This window comes from Oryx dammah, unplaced genomic scaffold (genome assembly GCF_014754425.2).
Source record: "Oryx dammah isolate SB20612 unplaced genomic scaffold, SCBI_Odam_1.1 HiC_scaffold_3, whole genome shotgun sequence".
Classification (NCBI taxonomy): Eukaryota; Metazoa; Chordata; class Mammalia; order Artiodactyla; family Bovidae; genus Oryx; species Oryx dammah.
Window position 1 is genome coordinate 16,044,664 of NW_024070187.1, and position 18,731 is coordinate 16,063,394.

An 18,731-nucleotide genomic window follows, 5' to 3' on the forward strand; every position below is an offset into this window, starting at 1 on the left:
TAGTCAAGCCATCAGCTTCTGCAGTGGAGCACATGCATGTTCCTGCTAAGATGGATTATTAGGGACCATAAATAGCCTCACATCTGCTCAAATAAGTTTTTGTCACCAAATGAGTTTGCTACAAAGTTATGAAAATCTTTAGTTAAACTTAAGAAATGTTTTGTTTTCAGGGACCTTGGATTTTGGAATTATAGAGAAAGGATCCTGAACTACATCTTAATTCTTAATCTTTTTTTTTTTTTTTGTAATTTGGCCAGGGTTGGCTTCCTAGGTGGCGCTAGTGGTAAAGAACTCACCTGCCAATGCAGGAGACATAAGAGACATGGGTTCAATCCCCGGGTCAGGAAGATCCCCTGGAGAAGGAAATGGCAACCCACTCCAGTATTCTTGCCTGGAGAATCCCATTGACAAAGTCTGGAACGCTACAGTCCATGGGGTCACAGAGTCAGACATGACTGAAGTGACTTAGCATGTCCTCCTCAAATGCATGTATGGCATGGCATCTTCATTGGATAAACACCTTCATGGTTTCCCATCAGGTCCCCCTTTAATGCTTCTTTGAAGACCTCTCACTTCTATACTATATCAGCTTTTTTATTTTATTTTTTCCTAAAAACTGTATGCTTCACCCCATCTAAACTCAACTTACCAGCAATTTCCAAGTATACCTTCTACCTTTTTGCTCACTATACTTCAGACTGGAATGCCTTCTTCCAGAGGGCCCAAGTCCACACCCCAACCCTCCTCGAATACCTTTTCCTTTTCATTCTTCTTTGCCCATCTCAAATCCCAACTTTACAGAAGCACCACTCCATCCCCAAGTCAGAATGTGCTTAGAAAGCATACTGCTTGGTCCTCTAATCAGCATTTTTGTTGTTGTTCAATCACTCAGTCATGTTAAGTCCGACTCTTTGCAGCCCCATGGACTGCAGTATTCCAGGCTTCCCTGCCCTTCACTATCTCCCAGAGCTCAAACTCATGTCCATTTTGTTAGTGACTGCATCCAATCATCTCATCCTTTGTTACCCCCTTCTCCTCCTGCCCTCAATCTTTCACAGCATCAGGGTCTTTTCCAGTGAGTCGGCTCTTTGTATCAGGTGGCCAAAGCAATCAGCAATAATTCAGTACATTTTCTATTTGAATTGATAATCTTGTGATAACCTCTCCTCCCCACTAGATTTAAACCTCTACAGCTTCTGTCACTATATTTTGCATATTGTTTGTTAGATGAAGGAATGGATGTTTCAGTTAATCTCTTTCAGCTCATCAATCTGACTTCCCACAGCAATCCCACACCCCATGGTCATTGCTATTGCCCTTATCCTAACCTTCCCCAAGTGGAGAGCAAGGTCTAGGTCTCAAGGAAATACCTAGAACATTACCTAATCTTTGTAATCCAAGTGTAGATTCAGCATTTCTTTGGAAAAGAAAAATATGCTTTCTCTTTGGCTCTAATAGTCATCTTGATGATACTGTCTGGAAGGAAAGTGTCAGAGCCCTTGGAGAGCCACCACAGGGGACTTGGTTCTCCAGGTCTTACCTTAAACATCACTTCCCTCGGAAGTCCTCCCTGACCATCTCATCTCAGTTTTGGTCCCCTTTCTGTGGATTCTTGTGGCTTTTGTTTTGCCAACAGTCATCATATTCACTTCGGAGGTGTTTCTCAATCCAAACTCTCGGTGAGTAAGAAATATGATTCAATTTTCTATGACAACTTGATTTTTGAATCTAAACCTCCGTTTGCCTGTGCCAATAAAACAATCAAGATCAGTCTTCTTGGGATTTCTACACTTTTGTTTCTCCTTTTGGACCAATTCACAGTTCTAGGGTCTTATAGCAGCAAAAAGCCTAGGCATGGGAACTGAGAGGCACCTGGTCTTCCACCTCAGTCCACAGTCTGCTGCTGAGAAGGCAGAATGACCCAGCTAAACTCCATGGCCTTTGGAGACCTGGGGAGGGCATCACGGGGGACTCTGCTGTTTCTTTCACACTTCAGACACAGAAATCTTTTGCAGGGCTTCCCCTAGGCCTGTGCATCTAGGCATGTCACATAGCCATTTCTTCTTTGCAGTATTACTGCCTTGCTGGAAGTGCTGTGGTGAAGCCAAACTTGGGCCCCCTCTACTCTTGGGGACCACACTTCTCCTTCCTCTCTTCCAGTTTGGGGAGTATCTTCCTGGATATTTTTGGTTTCTAGCAATGTTGGCAAACAGGTTTTGTTTTCCACTGTCTCCTCGTACCTCTCCTGATGCAGTAGCAGATGGCCAGCCAAAAGCTTATTGAGAGATTAAAAGAAATGGAGGAATATAAGAGAAAAAGCATGAATGTGTATGTGAAAAGAGATCCCAACCACATTTATAATTGCCTATTTAATGTCTACCTTTCTTCATTATACTCTAGGCTCCATGAAGCCTGGGACAAGGCTTTCTAATCTCAATATCCAAATATTGCCTTTTTATAGCAAGCATAAATTCTTATAGTAGTATCAATTCTTCTTGAATAAATGAATGAATAGATGGGAATGAAACTCAGAGACTCTGAAGAATTTATGGAAAGTATGGTGGCTTAGAGGGTAGATTCTGGGGCAGATGGCCAGTGTGTCTTGGCTCTGCTACTTATTGCTAGTTGGGCAACACACATAACCTCTCTGTACCTCCAATTCCTCATCATTCAGATGGTTGTTCTGAGGATTAAAAAGCTATCGTTGAAATTCCCTGGGGGTCCGTTGGTTAAGACTCTTTGCTTCCATTGCAGGGAGCACAAGTTAGATTGGGGAACTAAAATCCCGAATTGATAAAGCTCTTAGAACTAATGCCTGGCACATAGTATCATGTGAGTGTTGACTACTATCATTACCATCATTATCATTATTTATTGTCTCATTATTATTAAGAAACCCCAGTACAGGATGGAGCCAATGACTTTGTTGTTGTTCAGTCACTAAGGTGTGCCCGACTCTTTGTATGCCAGACTCTCCTGTCCTTCAATATCTCCTGGAGTTTGCTCAAATTCATGTTCATTGAGGTGGTGATGCTGTGATCCAAAGCGTGCCCGACTCTTTGTATGCCAGACTCTCCTGTCCTTCAGTATCTCCTGGAGTTTGCTCAAATTCATGTTCATTGAGGTGGTGATGCTATGATCCAATGACAGCAAAATATTTATTTAAAAATTAACATAATTTTAATTTTGCACTATTTCCCATATTGTGAGGCTATTTTGTTTTTTCCCCTGTATCCCACATCTATGCAACTCTAACTTCCTCAAGCTCAGGCAGTGATTCTTCAGGAATCCTACCTGTTTTCATGGGGGTCTCGTCTTTTGTTGATATTTCTTAGTTGTATGTCCTTAGTAAACACAACACCTCCTGAAACCCCTTCTCAGGATCATATGTACCAAGGAAATCCTGTCTCAGTATGTATAGTTCAGGTAATTTTTCTTATCCTTTACACCCTCCCGTGCTGAAATTTATCCACCATCTTTCTGCTTAGTTACAAGATCCTTTGCAGTTTGTCTTTGCCTACTTGGCATTTCAGTAGCTATAGTATTTAATGACATGACTTTGTCAATGTAGAGATTGCATTATTCTCTTCTAAATAATTTGTAAACTCACATTTATTATTTACATATGAAAAGATAATTCCTAGAGTAACTAAGGTTAACATTTATGGTAGAACACAATAGCATAGAACTTAGAGTACCTATAAAAAACAAATATTAATATTCTGAGCCAAATATTTTATTTAACTGTGGAAAGCTAGTTCTTTCCATAATTATCATAAGACAGTCTTTTTCAGCCAGCTATAAATACTGATTTTTCACAGGATCTGATGCTCATTTTATTTGGTTGTTCAAAGAATTCTTTAGCTATTTAGCTTCATACAGCTGATTTTTCTATTCAGACAGATTATACCATCTACTACAATATGGAATGATTTACCAGCAAATTTTTTTCTTTTAATTTTCCCTTATTTAGCCTTCTAAGAGTTCCTGCTGTTAAACTAAAGTAATTCTTTTACCTAAATATTTTTGCATTCTATTATATTTCCCCATCTGGTCTCTTTTAGCTAGAAATCATTTTATCAACTTCTAGGAATATTTGTCTTTATTTATGCTGCACACATACCCACTATAATGGTTATGCTGCAATGCATGATATGCTTTAGGTAAACAATTATGATACTATTTACATTATGGAGATACTCAGGGTTTTTCATTTTTCAGCATATTTATCATTTGTTCCTAAAAATTTGCTATGAGGCCCCCTTGACCACCTTTATAATTAACATAGTTGTTAATATTTTCCTCCAGACATCTACAACCTCACAGATACTCCCTCGTGCTTATTAGTGTGCATTTATTGTTAGTGATAATGGCCATTGTTAGCCTGTTCTTACTATGGGCCATTTATTTAATGCAGTAAACAGTGGAGTCAAGTATATGTGTATGCCATTTTGAGTCATCTGCCTGTTTAGAATTTTTGTTAGAAAAGTTCCTATTCTTCCTGTTTCTACGACCATTTTTTATTAATTCTATTTGTAGTTGCCTCTTCCTCTGTTCATCCCTTAAACTGAAGTCTTTCCAAGGTTTCCTCCCTAGGTCTAGTCTCTTTACCGCCTCTCTAAGCGACTTCACATAGCCCCGTGATTTGAGATTCCTACCTCTCTCCTGACTATTTTATATGCATATCCAACTGCTGCCGCTTGGCTGTCCATAAACACCTCAAATTCAGCCGTCTAAGTGAATTCATCATTCAAAACCAACTACCTGCTTCCTTCTAGTATTCCCTCTACCATCCTCCTGTTGCTCAAGGTAGCGACATAGGACTCCTCTATCTTCTGCATGTTCTCAGTGAAGCTACAAGTCTTATGAATCTTACCTCCTTAAATCACATGAAACTATGAATTTGTCCTCCTCTAGTTCTAGAACATAGTCCCTCAACTAGACTACTGTACATTCTTAGTCACTCAGTTGTGTCCGACTCTTTGCGACCCTGTGGACTGTAGCCTGCCAGGCTCCTCTGTCCGTACAATTCTCCAGGGAAGAATTCTGGAGTGGGTTGCTGTTCTCTTCTCTAGAGGATCTTCCTAACCCAGAGATCAAATCCAGGTTTCCTGCATTGCAGGTGGATTCTTTACCATCTGGGCCATCAGGGAAGCCTGTAACATTTTCCTAAATGATCATCCTATCTTTGATTTTATTATGGCTCTGCCAACCCCTGACCCCTTATTCACCAGACTGGGGAGTCTTCTATGACTCTGCCAACTGAGTGTTAGGTGCACATTTTATTTCTTTTGCAGTCTCTCCATTTCTCCATCATAATGGTTACCACTTCCTATCTTTACTGCCCACTTATTTTTCCCTATTTCCCCACTACACATTAAACCTAGTGAGCTTGGGGTCTTACTCACCATGCAATCCCCAGGGCCTAGCACAGTGAAGACTACACAGAAGGCACTCAGTAAATGCTTCCTAAATATTGCTGTATGTTAGTCAGTTTTTCAGCTTTCTGATATTTAAACTATAAAACCAGTAGAGAGAAATTATAAACATGTAAATTTCATGATGACAAAGTCTGAATCAGAATTCCTAGATGAAGTTTCTGGCTCTATCATTGCCTTATTGCATACTTTTGACAAAACACAAAATTTTCTCAGTCTAATGTAATCACATAACACTCATCATTGCTGAGTACACAATAAAAATGACAATAGCATCATGTATTTAATGGCTTACAAGTAGTTAGCAGCATTTCTTATGAATTATGTATTTGCCCTCCATCCCTCTGGGGCAGGCCAGCATCTTTCCTTCTAGAAGGCAGTGAAGGGGGAGAGAGTTCCTCCTGTAATGGAATCTGAACCCTAGTCCTGGTTGGTTACCTTCTTCACAGAATGTGGGGAAGATTCATGAAGTTGTCTAAGTCTTTATGCCCAGGAAAATGGGTTATAAAAAGTAGTTTTATACTCTTGTATATCCAATTTCTTAAGCACTCAAAATCTTTGGGGGTGAAAATGAGTACAAATTATTTCAGTATTTCAGCTGATTCCTGGGCTCTTTCTCCATGTTTTTCTGGAGACAGATTTTTTTTTTTCCACACCCACTCAAACCATCTGTGTACCAGGCAAATTTTCTGAGATATAAAACCAAGTGAAATATGTCCATTCCATTTATTTAGAAAGGACTATAAGTAATGATACTGCGGAAGAACGGCGTGTGTAATGCTAAAGGGCCCTCTCTGTGTGAACAGCTAGGGCGGCCTAGCAGTTACGGTCACACAAAGCCTGGGTGCGCAGACACGCACTCGGCACCAGTGCTTTCAGACTCGCCCTCCAAGGACCTCCTGCAGGAAGTAGGGTCAGCCCAGGGTGGGTGTGTGACCTGGGGGTCTCCCCTGTGAGGTCATGCTCCTTACCACTATCCAGTGGTAACATTTTTTAACGTTTTGTGCCAGGTTTACGTTCTACCCCATATTATGTCAACATTTGCTTTATTTAAAAATGTTTCAAATTACTTACCACTGGGAATTCCCTGGCAATCCAGTGGTTGGGACTCCACAATTCTGCAGGAGGCATGGGTTCAATCCCTGGTCAGGGAACTAAGATCCTGCAAAAGAAAAAAATTACCATTCATTAAAGTTGACTCTTAAGGAAGAGGCACCACGTTTACTATCGTCTTTAAGCTCTCCACAGGACACTCTCATCGTGCTCTTGGTTAAGCATTATCTCAGTTTGAAAAGCACACGGTCCTAGGATATTGTAGCCCAGGCTGTGAGTTTTTTGTTAGAATTCATGAGAATTGTCCACCTGTCTCCTTTCTACTTCACTGCATGTAAGCTCCTGAAGTCCTTTTGGCTAGCTTGCTAATAAAATCTTTTAAATGTTGTTCTAAGCACCTAATTGGCAGCATGTCCACCGCTAAGATGACTGAGTTTGTATTTAAACTCAGCTTCCTCAGAGATTTTCTGCTTGAGAAAAAGAGTCTGCTGCGACGGGAATCACCTATCCACTTCTCTCTTTAGATCTTACTGGCAACTGGAAACCAAACTAAGTTCTAAAACTTAATGCTTTTTTGGTAAGCATTTAGAAAATATAATCAAACAGCAAGCTGGTCATGCTCAGATATGAGTAAAAAAAAGTGACTTATTTATACATGCAAATTTCAAAACATTTGTAAGATCTACCATGTGTGCTGTTAAAAAGGTTTTTTAATTTTAAATTATTTTTGTTAGATAATCCCGTTTCAAGTGACACTATGATTTATCGCCACTAATCAAGATTCCGATCCCTCATAGACTTCTTGTTTGTATCTGTTTTTGTTCTTTGTTACATAAATATGAGGTTTATATATAAAATTCTGACTGTGTAATATAGGGCTAATGAGTCACAGATGGAAAGATGCTGGCACATAACCATCTAATAACATTTTAAACTCATATTCCACAGTAAAACAAAAGCAAATTGTACACATCTGTTTTCCAACTCGTAGCATTGCTGAATTTGTGGAGTCTATGTTTAAAGAACTTTTACTTGAAGAGAACAAAAAGAGGCTATGGGTCACCCTGAAACTACCCAGCCACCTAATAGCCTTATCGGAGAGGATTTAGCAAAAGCCATGCAATGTCCTCGACTTTGCCTCCTCAGAAGTCCCAGCTCTTAAAGGAAGAGAACGAAAGGCATTAGGGCTGAAGAGCTGTCTCAGACTGCAAACATAATTTTATTGGCTCTCTTAAGAAAAAAAAGATTCCTAATAAGGGGAAATAGGGGAGAAAATATACCCAAACTAATAAAATTTAAAAACTAGAAAATTTCTGGCTTTTTCCAAAAATATCCCTAAAATAGATTTGAGTGGGAAGTGGGGAGGGTGAGCAGTAAACGTAGGAAGGCATCTTGCAGACGCTCAAGGCCGAATATTGTCGTGGTTGTTGTTTCCTTTTTGTATGGTGAACGGATTCTGCGTGGGAAAAAAAATGGGAATACAAGCCATGGCATTGAAAAAGAAGTAGAGCACAGGCAAAATTTCTCTCTCAGACCTACCCAATTGATAAAGCCTGTGAAGACAAATTAGTACAAGCTAGTAAGGTTCAGGCCCTTCACAGCATCCCTCCCTCGTTCTCCTCTGTTACGGAATTCGAAACCACTTTTCTGCTTCAAGGGGGTGTGTGAACTGTCAAGCTCTCTTGGAAAAGTTACGTGACAGAAGCGATTACTGCAGAGTGTGACCATAAATCCCCCTGACACGAAATCCGCATGTTATAAGAGACAGATTTCCATCCACCACCTCTGCAGGAATTCCTGAGACAGGAAAGACCTGAGTGAGAGTCATCATAAGATCGGAGAGAGAAATTTTCGTATGTGGGTGGTAAGACTATATTTTGTGAGGCATACTGCAGTTATTCAGAGGAATACGTCTGATCTGACTGCAAAATTCTGTTCACTGTTGTCCAGAAAAAGATTTAATACATGTATATCCTGAGTTGCAAACAGAATTCCAGTAGAAGGAAATTACAGTGTTGTGTTCGTAACAGAGTCTGTAGTTACCTCCATTCTGTACTAACATTTTATATGTAAGAGTCTACAAATCTTGAGTGTATACGTGGAATCCCAGTGGACCTGAGTTCTCTAGTTGACCATTCCCTTGAAGGAATGCTTGGTTTGGGGACCTCATGTGTCTGATTTTGTTTAGGGTGTGTCAAACAAGGCAAGACTTAGAGCCGGGACGGGGTGGCTTTAGGCACATGCTTGTTTTGTGTGTCCACCGGTGGGATGTCTGTGTGACGTTTTGTGTTGTGTTGTTTGGGTGCTGTTCCCTATCCATAGGGTCTGCCAGGCTTCCCCACAGTTGCTGCTCTGCACAGTAATCAGATCCTCACCGTCAAGGTTTGTGGTTGACACCCATGCCTGCTCAGTCAGAGCCCGCAATCAGCATAAGAGTGAGCAAGAACAGCTCAACTGGCTTGCCGAGTCCAGTCACTCCCTTTCATCCCTCACAGCAGGCTATCGGGCATCCAGGACCTCACCTCCATCAGTGAGATCAAATGTATATTAAAAAGGAGACTCTTGAGCCCAAAAGAGGGGAAGATATTGAAGTCGAAGAAAGGCAGGCAAGCTCTCGTAGGGTGTGCCATGCCTTAGTAGTCTGATTGGCGTGCGTCACCATGCTCTGTGAAGGCTTTCAGTACATCAGATAACCCTGAATACTCTGGACTTCGGGCATCAATAGCATGACAGTCGCGTTCATGCCACATTATGCTGGTTGATGAATCTGACAGAAATTGAACTGGCACTTTGTCTCTGGACTTTCTGCTCAGAGTACAGGTGACTCGAGCTTACCTGCTTCTCTATATACAATGTTTAAAAAGACCCAACACCCACCGCAAACAAAAAAAGATTCATTTCTAACTAAAAATCTGGTTTCACCACCCCATTTCAGGGTTATGGTTCTTTCAAGAAGAGCCAGAGGGTCCGATGTCAGACACAAGTACCAGTTCTGTTTTTCTGGATGGTTATTATAAGTCTAATGCGTGTATCTTTATTTCTTTCTTGGGGTCTTCTGATGCCTATTCTTCAATTCTCTCACCTCTGAACTCCAACCTTTGACCTCACCTGACTGATCAGATGGTGTTTCCTAAAATCAATCATGGGTTTCTCTCTGCTGATCAGCAGCTCATTAAACGCCGCTTGATTAAGGTAGTGCTTATTCTTGCTCAAGTTGGATTTCTCCTTTACATTCAATTTTTACTCTGTATACTGTTGCTTAACTATTTATCTTTCATGGGTGGGGTGTGGGTGGTGGGTATTTATTTTAAAATATACTAAAGTGAAATTATGTTTCATGAGCTGCATTTGTTTGAAATATATATGAAAATACCCAAAGCAAAAGGTATAGAAAGCCTATCTAATTTTTTCTTAAATGAAGAAAAAGGAAAACATTAAAAATTATATCCAGTGATAGACCCAATTTCTAAGCTCTCTAGCTTTGGTAGTTTATAAATTATTTCTCAGCATGACTAGAGCCTTGTGTGTCTAATTTTATAAGTTATGAAAAAGTAGATATTTGCCCAGTTATAAATGCAGCCATTTTATTAAGCAAGGTGAATATAACCAATGCAGCATTGTCATGGATAAACTTATGCAGAAGCTTTCTGCCAGCTCTGATATAATGATAACATGCACACTACTTCCAAGAGCTGAGAGTGCTGGTTCCTGAGCTTTGATTTCAACAGTGTCTACTCAGCTCACCCAGCATGAATATTTATTTGCTTCCTGCTGCCAGGCAAATTGCCTACAGGCTTTACGTTTCTGGTTGTTCGGGTTCTTTTTATAGTATAAACGTGGATTAGATAATACAAATTTAAAGTGTTGAAAAGAAGACCTGGGTCTTTATCTCTCACAGTTATTGTTGGTCTGTCCCCTTCTCTACGGCAGGGTGACCAAGGTCAGGCTGGGCCGCCAGGCCCTCCAGGCCCACCGGGCCCAAGAGGGCCACCTGGGGACACAGGGAAGGATGGCCCCCGCGGAATGCCAGGCGTGCCCGTGAGTTGCTTTTTTGGATCAGTTGTTCTCACTGGTTTTGTTTCCTTTGAAGTGCTGAGAATTGGGATGGAGTTGGGAACGAGGGGTGGTGGAGGTCAGGTGAGTGGAGTGGGTTGAGGGAACTGGGATGATAGGAAAGTCATCGATCAGAGAGGGCACTGCCAACAGGATTCTGCTCCACACTCAACCCACTGGGCACCCATGCAAATCACAGGAGAGGCCTGGAACAGCAACTGACCTGGTGTTCAGGTAAGCCTCAAGAAGCCTGCAGGTAGAGATGCCTGATCACGTGCATCCTGACTGACATAGAGGACCTTAAAACCTTTGGTTTAAATGGAAGACTGGCCTGAAAAATTAGATGGGAGATTGGTAACATCCCAAAGGACCAACACAGAGACAATAAAGTCCTGTGCAATTTAGAGAACGTAAAAGAGGTAAATCATCCTAACGTTTAATCCCTTGCAGGTAATTGCTAATAAAACAGTGAATTTAATGGTTAAAACAACAGCACTTACGATTTGAGTGCCCTTCGTCCTTTGTATGTGAAGCTTATGGATAGAAAGGACTTAGCCATCTCAACATTTTGATCTAAGTACTAATTTACTAAGTACTTACTTAGATTGGTGAAGTGTCAGTAATAGAGTAATACAAGACATCAGATAAATGATTGAGTTTTGTAGAGGCGAGTCAGCGATTTAAAGAAATACATGGAAAAGGTCAAAAGTTTGTCCACTTATGACTTTTGGACCAGAAGTTCAGGTTTATTGCTGAATTAAACTATTTATTTAATATATTGCTTTAACTTATTTTCATTAGTGTTTTCACAGTACAAAGGCAATAATAAAATATTCATCCACAAAATAGAAAAAATTGAAAATAAAGGTAACCAAAAAAGAAAAAAATCTGCCAGTCATTCATGTTTAGTGTATTTAATTTTTAGAATATAGGGTACCTTAAACCTTTTCTGAGACAACCCCCTCTCCAAAACCTGTGGTAAATTTGTCTTATGAATGAAGTTGACTTTCAGCATAATTTTCTGGTTGTTAGGACTGCTTTCACTGGACCATCAGAGGTAGAAGTTTCATCTTAAAACTGTCTTTTAAGGTCTCACTTTTTCTCAGGATGAAACCTCAAAAGATAGAGAAAGCCATAGCTGCTTTACAATATAATCACTCCTACTAGTTTTATTTAGAAGACCTTCTTGGCATAGTTCTTAAATTTCTGCAGTAAGTAACATAGAGTCATCATATTAAATCTTAAAATGTTTATAAAATCCATTTGAAGAAACAACATCAGTACTCTTTAAATTTCATTATGTTTGCATTCCTCTCTTTAGCCTGAGAAGTATGTATTTACATTCTCAATCCCCAGTGGATATTGTGCAAAAGAAAAAAAAAAAGATTGAAATTGGTTTGTACTGTTTATGGCATTAATAAAATTATCATTATTCTTTTTTAAGGGTGAACCAGGGAAACCAGGAGAACAAGGCTTGATGGCAAGTATCTGAATTTATCTTTTCCTGTGTTGAGAAGAATGGAAAGACAAGTTACTCAAAGCTGTGGTCAATACTGTGTGTAACAAATGTATCTATTGTATAACCTATAACAAAAAAAGAGTAAGAATTAGTAAAAGCTAAAAAACTGATAGTGATAACTGAATCACTTTGCAGTACACCTGAAGCTAACACAACATTTTAAGATAACTATAGTTCAATTTTTTTTTAATGGTAAATGTGTGTGTATGTGTGCACGCGTGCGCGCATGCGCTCGCTTAGTTATGTCCAACTCTTTGCAACCCCATGGACTGTAACCCACCAGGCTCCTCTGTCCATGGGATTTCTCAGGCAGGAATGCTGGAGTGGGTTGCCATTTCCTCCTCCAGGAGATCTTCCCGACCCAGGAACTGAACTTGCAGCTCCTGTGTCTCCGGCATTGCAGGTGGAATCTTTCCCCACTGAGTCACTGGGTAAGCCCTGGACTCCTTTAAAATAAACAAGCAAAGAAAGTGATAGGCTCTGTTCATCACATGGGAACTGCAGAACTGATACGGGGGAAAAAAAAGAGGGAGATTCCAGGTGAAGCAAGTGACAGAGAACACTGAGGAAGACTTCTATGAGAGAGATGAAATTCAGGGATATGCCTGTTAAACAGAAATGAGACGTCAAAAGAACCAGGTGTGACTTCCCATGAGTTAGTAGAGCAAACCTTCCACGGAGTTTCAAGGGGGTTTCCTTTTGTTGAAGAGAGAGAGCAGTTGTGCCTTTTTGACCCCCCAAATTGATAATAAAACAGTAAAGTTAATGGTTAAAACATCAGCAGCTATGTTGTGAATATCATTTGTGCTTCCAGCCAGAAACAGTTGTGCCTTCCTGATTTCTGACATTAAAAAAGATCATGAAATGATTCCTCTTGCCCGTAGACACGTGGGTCCCAGCTCCTCAGGTTTGTTTATCCATCCTTTGCCAGAGATAAAGAATTTGGGGGCAGCTTGCTGAGCCCCAAAGAGTAGAATTCCTTCAACCTGCCTCTTCCTGTCTCTTCCTACCTGTCTCTCTCTGGAGTCGCCTCTCTGACCTACTTTGTGACATAAGCAATATTGGGGAACACAGGGTTATGGTCTAATAACACAAATTCCAGAGGACGGTAATGTGTCACACTCGCCCTGGATACAGTGATGACAATCAACTCGATCACGTCCATTCCACGCGACGTGTGGCATGCAGCCTGCAGATGTTCAGGATATAAAATGTATTAAAAAAAAAAAGTTAGCTGAGTCGTAGTGAATGCGCAGAAAAACACTAGTTGGCCAGTAATTAAAACAAATGTGTGCATAGGCTAAAGGTCAAAGGCTTCTCCCTGCACAGGATGCCTTTAGCAGCCCTCCTGGGAAGACACTCAGCAAGCTGTAGTCCTAGCTGTCGTGGAGCTGTCTTCAGAACGTCACTGATGAAGTGGAAGCATCCTGGGACCACACCTGACCCACTTTCTGGAAATTCTCTGTTCCTGACCTATAGTATCGAGATAGATATTTGATATGGATGATCAGGCAGAGGGTGCCATTGCGGATTCTTTTTTAAAAACAAGTAAAATGAAAGAAAAGCAACAGCGTATGTGAAAATTAAACAAAACATCTGTCATCTGTGGTAACTTTGCATACAAGTGCAGCATTAGCTTTCGGGATTATAGGATCACAGAAGGTGAAGGATCTTCGGAAATCTTTAAGCATTTGAATGCACCTGTAATTTTTATCATGGATAATGCTCAAAACATTTTACTCCCATACACTCTTATATCAAAGGTTACTTGGGATTCTCAGGAGCCCAGGTATGCAGAGTCAACTCAGATTTTTATCATTGCCAGTGATAAATGGTTTTCTACCCCAATGTCCAAAGCAGCACCGTAATATATAAAGTTCTAAAATAAAAGTGGCTGTTTTTAAAATTATAATCTTATTTCTCTAAATTCATATATGTGCTCTATGATACACTTTGGGAACAACAACTTAATCCCAATTCCCTACTCTTCCTAGCTTAATGTCATTAAGTATAAATGTCCCATCTAGTCCCAAACGAATTATATCATTGTCTTAATTTGCTCCAATTTCCCATTTCATATAGCTACTTTTCAGATAAAGATGATCCTTGGATATTTTTTCTCAACTTTTTTTTCTCTTTAAACTCTTCAGATTTAGTTCATACTCTCATTTTTTAAAATGCAGCTAAGAAATTCAGTTGAAATCACAAATGTTTGAAGGATGTGTATAATATAGTGATCTTATAAAGTGCATTGTGCAGTTCTTAACAATGTAAAATTCTTCTTTTAAAGAAAACTTGTATAATATATATTTTTTAAAGTAGATAAATATACATCTCAATGAATCTTCACAATGTACATAACTGTGTAACCACAAACCAGATCAAGAAATAGAATGTCTCATATCCTAGAAAACCTGCCGAGCTTCCCTCACGATCCCCCTCTTCTGCCTTCTGCCGACATAGATTAATTTTGCCTGCATTTGAATTTTATAGTAATAGAATCCTACAATATGTAACTTTTGTGTCTGGATTCTTTCATCCGGCGTTATATTTGTGAGATCATCCACCTCTATTTTAATAGCCTTCACAGCTGGTTACAAAAAAAAAAAATTAAGAGGAAGAACCTTACTTCCTTGACTTCCCTGTTACAACTACATCACTCAAATAGCAGTAAATGAATGAATAGTCTGTCTGACCTTGGGCAAGTCACTTAACCTCTCAATTTTTCATCTGTAAAGAAAGGATAATAATACCCTCTCTACCTCCCTTATGAGGTTGCCAAAGACAAATGCAGTAAATTAGGAGAAAGCACTTTAAAATATATAATGAAGAATTGTATGAGTATGTTATTATTATTATCACTCAATTGTTCCCTCTAGAGTAAATTACAGGTGAGCATGGATTTATATAACAGATGTATTCCTGTAAAGTTCTATATGAATCAGATTTTCATAAATCAACATAGCTTAAATATACTGGGAAATTTTGCTATTTAAGGCAATCCTATTCAGAGTCTTTTTGTAAAGGAACGTAATCCCCTAATTCTTCTTCCCAGAAAACCAAATTTTTATATATTATTTGCTTAAAGAGAAATATTTCTATTTTTAAAGAAATCACTATTTATGTTTGTTAACTTAAATAGCACCTGGGCATTTTAACCTATCTCAAAGAAGAGATACTAAAAATATAATAGCAGCTTTCACGAGGAGAAAATTTTCCTTAGAAATTTTCTTTGTCTTTCAGATATTACACGTAGGGTATGGGGAGCAGTAAGTGTGTTTTGACTCAAAGTCTGGTAGAAAGAAAAGTACATCATGCCAGTAATTCTGACCTCAGAACAACTTAAAGAGTGTATGACTGTAGTCTGTGACCCTTTTTACTGATCTATAAAATGTAGGCAATGATTTCTATTCTACCCCTCTCACTGGGATATGGTAAGAAGCAAGTGAAATAATAAAAAATATGAAAATGCTTTATGGAACAAAAACTTGCCATAAGTGAGAAGTATTGCTGTTGACAAAAATGTCAGATGCCATAACTTCGCTTGCAGAAAGCCCACTCGGTGAGCCCTCAGGGCTAACAACAGTGTGATTATAGCGACCAATTAGAGTGTCAGATACTGTGGCTGATAATGCACCTCATTCCTTTTGTCTTATTTGTTGCGGTCATTGCTTTTGGCCTTCTCTTACGTGTCACATCTTCTTACATCATCAGCTTTTCATAACACACCACCACTTCAACCAAGGGAAGACAATAAATGCCACTGCTCTCATCTTTTCCATAGTATGCTAAACCCACTACATCTGTTGGGTTCTATCATGGGAGAGTGTTTGCTTACATGAGGACCTTGAGAGGCACTATAGAATTTTTTTAAAAGTTTAAGTATCTCTGATGATGAAATGGAAAAATACTAGGAATGATCTAAAATTAGCTCTTATAAAACTGTTTATGAGTGTGTCAGGTGGGGAATTAGTTTTTGTAATCCAGGCTATATATTTTATATTGCAAAAATAATCATCTGAAGATTAACAGCATCTCTGATAGAATAAAAGAGAAGTCCTGCCTGTCAAGCAGTTCCACATTTATTTAGCCCTGCTGTGCATCTATTCCATAAATAAGGCCTTCGGGTTTTCCGAGAAGTTCTGGAGATTTTAAGGGGCAGAATCTTGAGCTAAAATAAACTGGACCCTATTTAAATAAGGAGAAAAATCACTCTGGCTTGTAAAACTAGACTCAAGAATCAAACCAAGAACTGACCACAGCAGGAAATGCTAAATTTCTGAACCCCAGCACAAGTTACCTTTATTTTTCAGTTCTTTAGAACTTTGAATAGTATTGAAATAGTATTTTTGAAGATGTCTTTCCTTTTGATATTCTTACAGTTTCTTTCTTTGACAAAAGTAGAAGTTCTCAAAAACATAAAAGATAAATGATGTATATTCGATATACCAACTTGTCCCAGTTTGGGGTTTTTTAAATATTTATTTGTTTGTTTGGCTGCACTGGGTCTTAGTTTCAGCTTGTAAACTCTTAGTTGCAACATGTGGGACCTAGTTCCCTGACCAGGAATCAAACCCGAGACGCCTGCATTGGGAGGTCAGAGTCTTAGCCGGTGGGCCACCAGGGAAGTCCTTGGAAATTACGTTTTCGTCCAAAGTGTCTATAACCAAGGTTTCCTAGACCACATCCCTTTCCCCACACTGAACTCTTACTTCCTCTCCCTCTCCCTATACAAACTCCATAATGTATCCATTCATCTCTTTATGAATTATAAGAGTACTTACAGTGTCATTCATTGGGCCCTGGTGGTGTCTGAGAGTTTAAAACTCAGAAATTTTTTTTTTGTTATTGTTCCTTAAAGTGGAATTTATATGATATCCAAAAATTTCTAGATATTTTTTAGTTTATTTTAGTTTATTTTTGTTTTTTCTGCAAACACGTTTAATATATTTGGGTCAAGTGAATACAATGTATTTCATAGTAGCTGATAACATAAGCATAAATCATTGCTTCTTCTTAAGATAAAATGGAATCAACACATATGTGAAGATTTACTTTAAACATATTTAGTTATAATGTACTGCTATGCCACGGATTTGATAAAAACTTATTATATTACTTAATTGTACTTTGCTCTCTCAGCCTTACTAATCTGCAGGATGATAGACATCAGACACAGCAGCAGGATTCCCCTCATGATTTTAATCTGGTGGAACAAGTGCAAGTGTGAAAGTGATAGGCACCCAGTCATGTCCAACTCTTTGCGACCCTGTGGACTGTAGCCCACCAAGCTCCTCTGTCTATGGAATTCCCCAGGCAAGAATACTAGAGTGGGTAGTCTTTCCCTTCTCCAGGAGATCTTCCCAACCCAGGGATCAAACCAGGGTCTCCCACATTGTAGGCAGATTCTGTACCATCTGAGCCACCAGGGAAGCCCCTGGTGGAGCAAACAAGCCTTCAAATCACAAATAACCAAAATGACCTAAATCATCTTAGGGTATTTAGTTATTAGACTAGATTTAACAGTGAAATTTGTTTTGATAAAACTGCGTTACTTCATTTATGCACACTGCCTGCTGCGATGCCTTAGTAACCATTCTAATGCTTTATTATCTTCAATTAATTTAACTGCCCATGAAATACATGTAAATGCCACACCAACAGAGCTCTTCTGACCTACGGTGCTTTTTTCTAGAGCCTGTAATACTTGGTTTTTCAAATGGGCCAAGGCCTGCTGCCTTGCTCTCTCACATGTACCTAATATCCAAATCTCTACTAGACTCCAGCTCTCACATGTAGATATTTGGAATGCTCACAGGATCAAACTCCACCCACATGCTTCAAAATACCCACCTCTTTGCCCCATTATTATAGTGCACAGCAGTGGTATGGCTCACCCTCAGAAGAACAGACTGGAGAAGAAGGCAACTCACAGTCCCTGAAGTGAGCTCCAGTTATTGGGGTGGAGAATTCCAGGGCCACAGGTACCCAGAGCACAGTCAAAGGTCAAGGAGTGGGCTACCAAAGGAGGAGGTGTGCAACCAGGAAAGAGATCTCTAAAGCATGGGCCCCAGTGCAAGAACCCCCTTGCCCAGGGTAAGGGCAATACCAAGGCCATGTGTTTCAATGGACTCTTAAAAAAATAAGACTTCTGCTTTGGCCCGTCACTTCCTTTGAGAAAACTTCACACACACTCATAGATATTCACGTTTCTCTAAGTTAGAAACTGTCTTATCCCCTCCTCCACATTTATCACATCACATATAATATTAACTGTGTTTGGAGCTCAGTGTATTCAATAAACTGAGTGACTGAATAATATGAATTGATGATTCAGTAAATCAAGTACCAATGCAAGGAAATCCTATTTAGATTTTTCTTTTATCCAGTGTCATAGCACACCAGGAGTAGGATTAGGCAGGATAAATACAACTACAAAACTACTTTTTCTTCTGCATCATTGTGTATTCATTCATGTATTATAGATAATTTGAAATATGAGTGTTCACAAATAGGCATGGTGTAACTAAAGGACTGATTTTCATGAGGAGAGTGAAATAATAACACAATTTTTTAGTCACATTCAATGAGTATGTTTTAAATAGAGCATAAATGATTTAGAAGAAATCTTAGGAATCATCTAGTTAATCACTTTAAAGATAAAGAAA

The 18,731-nt window shown here is 39.3% G+C and overlaps 1 protein-coding gene across 1 annotated transcript in view; it reads left to right on the forward strand.

Annotated features, from left to right (window-relative positions):
- Positions 1-6,187: 6,187 nt before the first annotated feature.
- Positions 6,188-18,731, forward strand: part of COL25A1 (collagen type XXV alpha 1 chain) — an 87,167-nt gene continuing 74,623 nt past the window's right edge. The window contains exons 1-3 of the mRNA XM_040238378.1: positions 6,188-6,351; positions 8,814-9,021; positions 10,422-10,628. Coding sequence (XP_040094312.1) covers positions 6,188-6,351; positions 8,814-9,021; positions 10,422-10,628 — 579 coding nt within the window. The remainder of the gene's footprint in view (positions 6,352-8,813; positions 9,022-10,421; positions 10,629-18,731) is intronic.